Source organism: Vicia villosa, linkage group LG6, assembly GCF_029867415.1.
Source record: "Vicia villosa cultivar HV-30 ecotype Madison, WI linkage group LG6, Vvil1.0, whole genome shotgun sequence".
Taxonomy (NCBI): domain Eukaryota; kingdom Viridiplantae; phylum Streptophyta; class Magnoliopsida; order Fabales; family Fabaceae; genus Vicia; species Vicia villosa.
In genome coordinates this window covers 89,600,382-89,612,049 of record NC_081185.1, presented here as the reverse complement: position 1 = coordinate 89,612,049, position 11,668 = coordinate 89,600,382, and the positions used below count along the sequence as shown (strand labels likewise).

The following is an 11,668-nucleotide window of genomic DNA, read 5'->3' as shown; positions in this document are numbered from 1 at the left end:
CAAGCTATGAAATTTGTTAGAGATGTAAATGATGCATATGCAGATGATATGAGGTGGTATCTTAGGTCAAAAATTGGGGTATGACAATATGTTACTGTTAATTCAATAATAGAAAGAGGTGGAAAAATGAGAAACTTGAACAATATAGAGTCATTAGCATTACAGAAATAGAACAATTGTAAGAAAAAAGAATTTATAATTACCTCGGGAAATTTATTTTGACAGTTGATACTAGCTTTATCACTAGTTTCTTTCACCGATGAAGTATTGCACTTTCCCCTTATATATATATATATATATATATATATATATATATATATATATATATATATATATATACCTTTATCTCTTTGCAATTCAGAGGCTTATGCTTGTAAATCCTGCAATTTTTGCATCACTTCTTCATTGGTAGGATTTCTTCTCCTAGGATGCTTATAGAAAGAGGTTGGAGTCACACATGACCATTACCCCTCACCCGACCGGGATACTCAGGAACATCTAGTGCTCTAATAAGTACGCTCCTATTATCCTGGTCCTCACCGGTGGATACCGATTGCGACATGGTCTCCTGTTATTCGTTTACATTTCGAAAATTATTAGTGGAGATAAAAAAATCAATTATATATTAATAACATTTGATTTAATTAAAGACACAATTTTATACTTACACATTCATCATAAACTTTTTGAACATCGGGATCAACGGCTCGATTCTTGTCCACACGAGCTTCCTTCCACAACATATGTATTGGAAGTGAGGTTTCCTCACTTTTCTTCTCCTCTAACTATGCATTGACACAAATGATAAGATCGTCAATTACAACACATTTAGACAATTAATAAGAACGTAGCATTTCTATTTACTTACAATTTTTTCCTCTAAGCGTGCATATCCCAAACGCCCTTTTTTGTATGGATACGTGGGTTTTGATGCTCTCGCCCTATTTTTGGCACTCCTTTTCCGGAAATCTTAATCTCTTTGATTTACAAACTCAACCCAATCTTCATCTTTAATGAAGATCGCATACTTTTTTGGACGTCCCGGGGCCTCTTCAACAAAATTTCCTTCTTTATCCTTAAGATAGGTGTTTGTTAAAAAAAATTCCATCCTCTATTTCTTTTTCCGGCCAAACCAAGTATGTAGCGTTTACGCTCATCTGGTATGTTAAAAGACCTCTGCGAAAAAAACATACGCATAGAGTGTGTTAGTATAAGTAATTTAAACACATTATCGTCAAGATAATAACAACAACCATATATGATACCTTAAGCTCAGCCCAAATCATATCTTTTTTCTCGTCCAGCTTTGTACTTTTCATATTCCATTTAGGTACGGAGATTGAATATGCATACGAACAAGTGTACCAATGTAGCTTGTTAACTTTGCAGCATTAGTCCCAATTGCTTGGTTATCTGGATTCCATTATAAATTATATATTAATCCTTTGTCTCTATCACGAATGATTCCCCTCATAATGGTGATGCCTCGTGCAACTTCTCTTGCTAAAGTATCAGCTGGAGGATTTGTATCTGGAGCATCTCTATCTTGTGAGTTTTCTTGATTACTAGCCATTTGACCTGTAATAAAGAAAAATCGATAATCAATAATCCATAATATAAAAATAAAAATGTATATAAAAATGAAATGAAATGATAAATATAAAAATCTATACAAATTCACAAAGTTAGTAAGTTCATCACTTAACGATTAACAACAACAATGTCAACGAAGTATGCACAAACAATATCCAAATCAAACAAACTAAAGCACATTAGTACACTATTACTATTTAAACATGTATACAAGTCAAATGAAAGTCAAAGTAACTATGTACAAGTAAATCGGAACCGAAATTGATGAAATCGGAATAAGTGTCAAAAAAAGAAAGTTGTCGGAATTGAACTAAATTTACATGGCTATGGTAAAACGTCCTCACGGACTCAAAAATTTACATGGCTATGGTATAAGTGTCAAAATTGAACTTAACGACAAATGGATACATGGTTCAAAAGTTATGTACAAAACGAGAATATGCACCAAAATCGGATATTTGTGTCATTTTCCGATTAGCTCGAGTTTTGATGTTTGGAAATGGTTTAGCAACTATCTTGAATTCACCGGTACATGACACAAACCTCAAATGACAAGTATTGTAACAATCGCAGCAAAATTGCAAAAAACTATACAAATTGTATATATATATATATATATATATATATATATATATATATATATATATATATATATATATATATATATATATATATATATATATATATATATATATATATATATATATATATATATATATATATAAATTTTATTGAATGATATAGGCGATAATTATACTATTACCTTTTTCACTAACGTCTCTTTCTTTTCTTGGTAGGAATATGTTCTACGCGTCTCTTAACAACGCGGACGGTTGGATTGATCCAAATACCCTCATTATGATAATTTCTAGTACAAGATTCATTCTTATTTTGATCGTTTTTTGTACAAGATTCAATGTCAACACCAATATCACCTTGATTTCCAATGTTTTCATCAATTACTTTGTTAGATAAAAGCACTATAGACCATTTCGTACTTGTCGGATCATTGACATAGAACACTTATTTAGCTTGAGAGGCTAGAATGAAAGGCTCATCTTTGTACCCCATCCTATTGAGATCCAGTTGCAAAAATTCTGACTTATCCATTCTTATGCCATTATTATTTTCAACCCACTTGCAACCAAATAAAAGAATATGAAACTTCTCGTAATCAAACACCAAAATGCGCTCGATAACCCCAAAATATGACAAATTTGCAAATTTCGGGTTTAAGTCATTCGCACTTGATATGTGCATTACTTCAGCTACCAAGGTAACACCACTATTTTTCATAGTACTTTTATCATCATGTTCTTTGGTATAAAATGTGTATCCATTAATTGCATATGAGCTATAAGAAAACACAACTATACTTGGACGATATGCTAAACATATCAACCTTTTTGTTACTGAAGCAGGATTTGAACGATACTTTGAATACATATGTTCCTTAAACCACGGTATGAAACTTCGATTGTGCTCTCGTACTATCCAATTCTCATTTCTATTCGGATTTAAACCTCAGAGAACACCCTTGTGCATTTCAACATACGGCTCAACCTCAATCTCATTGTGCAGAACATACAAATGCACTTGATCCCGTTCGACCATTGATACTGTCACAACTTTATTTCCAATTAGCTTTTTTCCTTCTTTTTTTCCGACAATATGAGATTTAGGGAGTCCAATTGATTGAACATTTGACAGATATTCAGTACAAAACTCAACCGCTTATTCAACAACGTATCGTTCGACAATACAACCCTCTGGTCGACTTCGGTTTTTCACGTACCCTTTTTAATATTTTCATATAACGTTCAGCAGGGTACATCCATCTCATATAAGCTGGTCCGCACAATTGTGTCTCTTTCACAAGATGAACGACTAGATGAACCATTATGTCAAAAAAAGAGGGAGGAAAATACATTTCAAGATCACATAAAGTAACAACTATCTCTTTTTGCAATGTTGGTAAGATCGCATGATCGATCACCTTATTGCAAATTGACTTGAAGAAAAAACACAGTTTAGTTATTGCGCTTCTTACTTTTTCTGGAAGAATAGAACGTATACCTATTGGTAGAAAATGTTCCATTATAACATGGCAATCATGCGTCTTTAAACTCTTTAACTTGAGGTCTTTCATGGACACAAGTCTTCTAATATCTGATTAGTAGCCTTCTAGAACTTTAACTTCACTGAGGAACTTACACAATATTTTCTTCTTCTTTCTAGATAGAGTGTAAACAGCAGGTGGTAGAGATGTTCGTCTTCCTTTTGTCACGGGTCCCAATTCAGTTCTCATTCCCATGTTTACCATGTCCTTCCTTATTTTAAGGCCATCCTTAGACTTGCCTTGTATATTGAGTAACGTACCAATAACACTGTCAAATACATTTTTTTCAATATGCATAACATCGAGGAAATGTCTTACGTACAACGACTTCCAGTATGGAAGTTAAAAAAAATTGACCTCTTCTTCCACCCACTCTTGACAAGTGTATGTGCAAAAGGCTTGCCAAACTGAGTACTCACATCTTTCACCTTTTCCAAAATTTGATCACCTGTCAATATAGGTGGAGCTCTACGTTGTTCGGACATTCTATTGAATTCTTTTCTCCATCCACGGTAGTGATGATTAGAATTTAAGAATTTACGATGACCGAGAAAGACATTCTTCTGACAAAGTTCCAATCGGGTCGTATCGGTGCCATCTTCACAAACAGGACATGTTTTTTGACCTTTATTGTTGTACCCTGATAGATTTCTGTATGCTGGAAAATCATTAATTGTTCCAAATAACATTGCCCTCAAGTTGAAACTTTCTTTCCTATACCCATCATAAACCTCCACACCGTTCTCCCACAAAAACTTTAAATCTTCGACTAAGGGTGCCAAGTATACGTCTATGTCATTCCCTGGTTGTTTAGGCCCAAAAATTAACATAGATAACATCATGTACTTACGCTTCATACATAGCCACGGAGGTAGGTTATAAATCATAAGAATCACAGGCCAGGTGCTATGTGAGATACTTTGAATACCATGCGGGTTCATTCCATCAGTAGACAATGACAATCAAAGGTTTCTTGCTTCTTTTCCAAATTCAGGATAATCATTATCAACTTTCATCCACTGTGGTGAGTCTGCCGGATATCGCAACTTTCCATCAATAATTCTTTCATCTGCATTCCAAGTCAAGTGTCTTGAATCGGTTTCACTATGATACATGCGTCTAAATCTCGGAATTATAGGAAAACACCATAATACTTTTGCCGGAGACAACTTTTTCTTATATCAAGGGGCACCGCATTTAGGACACTCATTTAACGCTGCATACTCGTTTCGAAACAAAACGCAATCTTTTGGACATGCATGTATCTTATCATAGCTCATGCCAATAGAGGACAACATCTTTTTGGCCTCATACGTTCGATTGGGAAGAACATTATTCTCTGGTAGCATATCTTTCATAAGGGCTAATAACTTTGTGAAACTTTTATCCGACCGTCCATTGTCCGCCTTTAATTTGTACAACTTTAACACCGCAGACAATCTTGTGAATTTTGTACAACCATCATACAACGGTTTCTCTGCATCGCTTACCAACCTCTCGAACATTTTGGGACAATACTCAAGATCTTCTTCAAGCGCTTCAGCAATCTCTTCGACTCGATCATAATCGTATGTGTCTATGCAATCGTCGTTTGAAGCATACGTCGTATTATACCTCGATTCAACATTCCCGTTACTTTTCTCACCATGCAAATTCCAACATGTATAACTTCTATCAATTCCAAACCGAAGTAAATACGATGCCAACTGAACCGCGTCAATCTGACCCCCATAACAACAACCCAAGCAAGGACACGTCATTCGACTCGAGTCTTCGGCGTGCGCAACCGCAAACTTAACGAATTTCGATACCCCTTTCTCGTACTCTTTCGACAATCGATTTGAATACATCCATATCTTATCCATTCTTAATTAAGCTGGACATCAACATTATCAATCAAAGGTTTATAATTGAAACTATTAAAGATAAACCAAACACTCCCAAGCGCCACACAAATCAATCAAAGAATTGAATCTATAACCACATGTTTGAGGGGTACAAACCCCACAACTAATTACTTTGGCGAGAGAGAACAATTAAATACCTGTATAGAAGTAAGCAACTTCTAAACCCACACAATGTAAGATTCTTGAAAACGATCAAACTTTGGAATAGATGAAATCATATTATATTGAGTACACGTATGGCCTATTAGCGTGAAACATCATTAATAACAAGAAATATGACGGTATAATGCCATTGGTAGACCTCTACCATATAAATTTTGAATTTGGGTTCAAATAATTTGGGACACTAATTTATTGTGTGTAAAGTCTTACTAGTCTAAGACTGAATATATAAATTGACTACACATTTTCGATGCATTATATTCATGATGCTAACCAAATATTTTTTTTTTAAATTACTTTTGAACTTTTGAAATATGTGGGAATTATTCTTATAACTTTGAACTAAAAATATGGAGTATGTTTTTATTAGAAAAATCATTTATTTATTTTTATTTATTTTGTGAATCTGACTTGGTCTTAACCTTGTTAAGCCATTAATCTTATTTTCTTTCTTTAGTTAACTATTCCCCTTATTCATGTGATTGAGTGTGAAACTATTTTTTCTTTCTTTTTTCTTCTTTTTTCATATGTGATAGAGTTTGAAACAACTTTCTTTTCCTTTTTTCCTGCTTCGCATATAATTATGTTCACATTTACATTTTTCGGTCATTCCAATAATTGTATTCTGAGAGATATGCACGTACGAGACATATACATTTTTGAAGACATTGTTGGTATATATACTGATAATCCTGTTAGAGAGGTTGTGGATAGTCATGACTTTTACCATGTTCTTTATCCTTATAGACCTCAAGACCCAATTACTATTCTATAGAAAAACACATCTGTCTTGATTATTGAAGAGTAATTCAATATTCAGAAGATGAGCATCAGAAGTTCTGATGTGGACTGATCTTCTGATGGTTACTCAGAATTGTTGACCAGAAGATGTTATCTTCTGAGTTCCATTAGCTTAGCTGTTTAGTAGTAAGGGTACTTTAGTATTTGGTAGTATTGTACTGTTTGTACCTTAAACTTGTTCACTAAGTTTATGCTGTTAGGACTGATGTGGCAAGAATTTTCTTTTGTATAAATAGCCTTGTAGTAGCTATCATTTATTAATAATCAACAACTTTATTCTCTCTCATTAACCTTTGCGCCGTTATTCTCTTTGTCATCATCTTTATTCTTTGTGCACCAACAATTGGTATCTAGAGCTCCGGTTCCAAACACAAGGAAACACGAGTGAACGTGACTTTGTGTGACTGTGTGATTGATTTTGTTTCTGGGAAACAAAGTTGTGTTGAATCACATTTTTCTTGCTTATTTGTGGGTTGGGAAACACTGTGTGAGTGTGAGTGAAATCTGATTTTTCTGCACAAGTTTAAAGATGAGTCGAAGCAACTTGAATATCAAACTTCCAGTTCTTGATGGTAAAAACTGGAATAGATGGATGATTCAAATGCGAGTATTATTTGGTGCTCAAGATGTTTTAGATCTTGTCACTGGAGGATATGTTCCGGTTGCAGCAGATGCAACGGAAGAACAAAGAGAAGCGCGGAGAGAAACGAAGAAGAGAGATTAAAAGGCGTTGTTCTTCATCCATCAGTGTGTGGATGTGAATGTGTTTGAGAAGATTGCTAATTCTATGACGTCAAAGGAGGCGTGGGATATACTGGTCAGGTGTTACGGTGGTGACGTATCAGTGAAGAAGGTGAAGCTTCAATCCCTGAGAAAGCAATATGAGAATCTCAACATGAATAACAATGAGAAAGTTTCTGAGTATATCTCTAGAGTGATTGTGATCACTAATGAGATGAAGGCTGGTGGAGAAACTCTTTCTGAACAAGTAATCATAGAGAAGATATTGAGGTCTCTTACTCCTCAATTTGATTATATTGCTGTATCTATTGAACATTCTAAAGATCTGGAAACCATGAGAATAGAAGAGTTGCAAAGCAGTTTAGAAGCACAAGAGTTGCGTCTGACTGAGAGAACTTCTGAGAGAGAAGTTGAGCAAGCTCTGAAGGCTTATTTTGTCAAGAAGGACCAGAAGCATAGACGTGGTGATAGACTCCAGAAGGAAGCCTCAACTTCTGATGAGAAGAGATATCATAAGGGAAAGGATAAGAAGAAAGTTCAATGTTACTGTTGCAAACAATTTGGCCATTTTGCTAGAGACTGTTTAGCAAACAAAGGAAGGAAATCAGAAGAAGCAAATATAGCAAGAGGTGATTCTGATGACGAACCTATGCTATTGATGGCTTCAGAGTCTGACGGAAGATGTTTGTCAGAGTGGTGGTATATGGACACTGGGTGTTCAAATCACTTGACTGGAAATAAACAATGGCTGATAGACTTTGACTCTGAAAGGAGGACAAAGATGAGATGTGCTAATGATAAGTATCTTATTGTAGAAGGTATGGGAAATGTCAAAGTCAAAGTGAAGAATGGAAAGACTGTTCTGATCAAGGATGTTTGGTATGTGTAAACTCGGTTTTTTGAGGCGAACTGACTCCTTGCTCTTTCTTTTTTGTCAAATTATTTTATATTTTTGCAAGAGTCGCCACCGACTTTTATTTTATCCCAAAAAAGGAAAGGCATAAAAGAACAGGAAAGACCTTTTGACAGATTTTGGGTTCGGGGGGTTGGTTATACAAAGGGAAGGTTTTAAGCACCCTTTGTATCCATGGTTATCCATGGGCTCTTAGTTTTGCTTAGATCACTTTTGCTCTTGTTTGATTTTTAAAATAAGCTCGGCAAGACATTAAGCCTTGTGCCTACATACCTCCTCGGTGCAATGGAGAAGTCAGAGCTAATGTAGTTCCGCTTAAAAGGAAAAACGGTTTAAAAAAAAACGAATAAACACTTTATCATCGTCGGAGAGAAATACTCGGCCATTGATCTTGAGCATGAGAACAAATGAGTTCTTTGCATCGCTAATGAAAGAAGGGCTCCAACTCGGATAAAATCAACGAGTATGCCACTAGCTCTCTCACGCAGAAAAGATCTCATTATATCAATCAATTTCAAAATCGTGGGGTATCGCAACTCACTACAACAATTAATTGTGTCTAAACTTTTGCAGAAAAGCCACTAAGGGCAAAAGATATTTTATAAGAAAAGATTTTTAAAAGAGGTTTTACAAACATAAGAAGATTTTGGAAAAAGGGAGAAGATTTTGAAAATTTAAGAAGTGGGAGGAGATGAAAAGGCTATCCTAGTGCTTAAAATAAAAGTTTAAGGAAAGAATGATCTGACCAAAATAAGAAACCAACAGTTGACCGACGCATTACCACTTGGAGATCCAGATGAACTTATTATCTTTAGCACCACTTTGCATTTAAGCACATTAAAATTTTGATGAAAATCGGGCAGAGTAACGGCTGTTTTCGGGTAAAATCCTTATCTCAATGCCTTAGAATTAACCATCAAGGATTTTCAAGGAAATACCTGCATACGCAAACAGACAACAATCCAATGCCAGACAGAACAACCACAGAGTAATAACAGAATAAGGGTCCAGAGGCACTAAGTCCATAAGTCCGAATCTCCAAAATGCTAGGGATAGTAACCAGTAGTCCAAGAGAGAACCTTAAGCGTTTTTTTTTTAGATTTTTGTTGTTTATTAGTGTTTTAGCATAAAAGTAAAGTATGGTCCAAGTGGACAAAAAGAAAATAGCGGAAACATAAACATAGCGTCCAAATGGACAAAGAGAAAATAGCGGAATATAAACGTCCAAATGGACAAAGAGAAAATAGCGGAAACATAAATAATATGTCCAAGTGGACAAAGAAAAATAGCAGAAATATAAATAATACGTCCAAATGGACAAAGAAAAAATAGCAGAAATATAAATAATATGTCCAAATGGACAAAGAAAAAAATAGCAGAAATATAAATAATATGTCCAAATGGACAAAGAAAAAATGACAGAAACATAAATAATATGTCCAAGTGGACAAAGAAAAAATAACAGAAATATAAATAATATGTCCAAGTGGACAAAGAAAAAATAACAGAAACATAAATAATATGTCCAAATGGACAAAGAAAAAATAACAGAAACATAAATAATATGTCCAAATGGACAAAGAAAAAATAACAGAAATATAAATAATATGTCCAAGTGGACAAAGAAAAAAAATAACAGAAACATAAATAATATGTCCAAATGGACAAAGAAAAAATAACAGAAATATAAATAATATGTCCAAATGGACAAAGAAAAAATAACAGAAATATAAATAATATGTCCAAGTGGACAAAGAAAAAATAACAGAAACATAAATAATATGTCCAAGTGGACAAAGAAAAAATAACAGAAACATAAATAATATGTCCAAATGGACAAAGAAAAAATAACAGAAATATAAATAATATGTCTAAGTGGACAAAGAAAAAATAACAGAAACATAAATAATATGTCCAAATGGACAAAGAAAAAATAACAAAAATATAAATAATATGTCCAAGTGGACAAAGAAAAAATAACAGAAATATAAATAATATGTCCAAGTGGACAAAGAAAAAATAACAGAAATATAAATAATATGTCCAAATGGACAAAGAAAAAATAACAGAAATATAAATAATATGTCCAAATGGACAAAGAAAAAATAACAGAAACATAAATAATAAATAATAAAATAAAGCATAAAGCAAGAAATATAAAGAACACTATAATAAAATGCGGAAATTAAAGTCAATTGTTAGTATGTTAGCACGTGAATCATCTTGAAGCTAGTCAAGTATATCCACGATGTTAGTGAAGATCGATGGTGAGTGAATGATGATCTCGGATTTAAAGTTAATGAAAATTTATCAGAAGCTTGATAGAATCATAGCGACTACACGATAAATTTCCAAAAGTCTTAAATCAAATGCATACAATCTCTGCCATATTTGATCTTTTATTCTGATTCGGGACAAAGGAAAAAGATAAGAAATAATATCAAATAATATACAAAAATAAATATAAAACAAATTAAACTTAATTCATTTTTTTTGTGATTTTTTGGAATTGATTTTAAGTTAATTAACAAGCTAATTAAACAAACAATTATACAAATAATTAAACTTAACAAAAAATATTCTTTTTATGTCAAAAATTAGATTATAAAAATATAAACCTAAATCTAAAGGAAAAATATTTTTTTGGTTTTTTAAGGTATTTTTAATTAATTATGCAAAGAAAATAAATTGATTAAAAGATATTGAAGAAAATTAAATAAAAGGATCTTGTATGGTGAGTTTATGATGGATCATGGTGAGCTTGATCAATGGCAAAGAAGTATTTCAATATTTAACATCATCAAGTAAAAAAGGAAACAAGGATGAATACTTAGATAAATCAAAGTATATTTGGAAAATAAAAGAAACTATTGAATTAAAATGAAATATAAATGATGCATATTTTATAGAGTTTCAAAGTGAGGAAACTTACCTTCAAATGATGCTTGGTTTGAGTGGAGGTTTCTTAGTTTTGTAATTTCAAATTCTTACTCCCTTTGAAACTTGAAACTTGGAAGAGAGAAAAGAAAAGAGAAAACAAAGACTTGACAATGTTTTTTTTGGTGTCCTCCTCCTCCTTAATTATGAACATATGGTTGCCTATTTATAGGAAAAACTTGTATGCAATGACATAAGATGGATAGAAATCAAATTGGAATTGAGTTTGAAATATTAATACATTAATGGTTAATGGATAGAATTATGAAGTTTGAATAGAATTTGTTGAATGGTCACTTAACAATTATATCTTATAATATATAAGGATAATAACACAAATAAAAATTAAAATATAACATTTAAAGATAATATCAAAATAAAAATAGTAAAATCAAGTTACAAGATAATATCAAAATAAAACTTAAATACTAATTTTGGTTTAAGACAATAACAAAAATGAAATTAAAAATATAAAATATTATAAAAAAAAGAAAA

The 11,668-nt window shown here is 32.8% G+C and overlaps 1 protein-coding gene across 1 annotated transcript in view; it reads right to left on the bottom strand.

Annotated features, from left to right (window-relative positions):
• Window positions 1-1,423: 1,423 nt before the first annotated feature.
• Window positions 1,424-11,668, bottom strand: part of LOC131614102 (uncharacterized) — a 63,982-nt gene continuing 53,737 nt past the window's right edge. Inside the window, exon 4 of the mRNA XM_058885731.1 lies at window positions 1,424-1,578. Within this exon, the coding sequence (XP_058741714.1) occupies window positions 1,424-1,578 (155 nt within the window). The remainder of the gene's footprint in view (window positions 1,579-11,668) is intronic.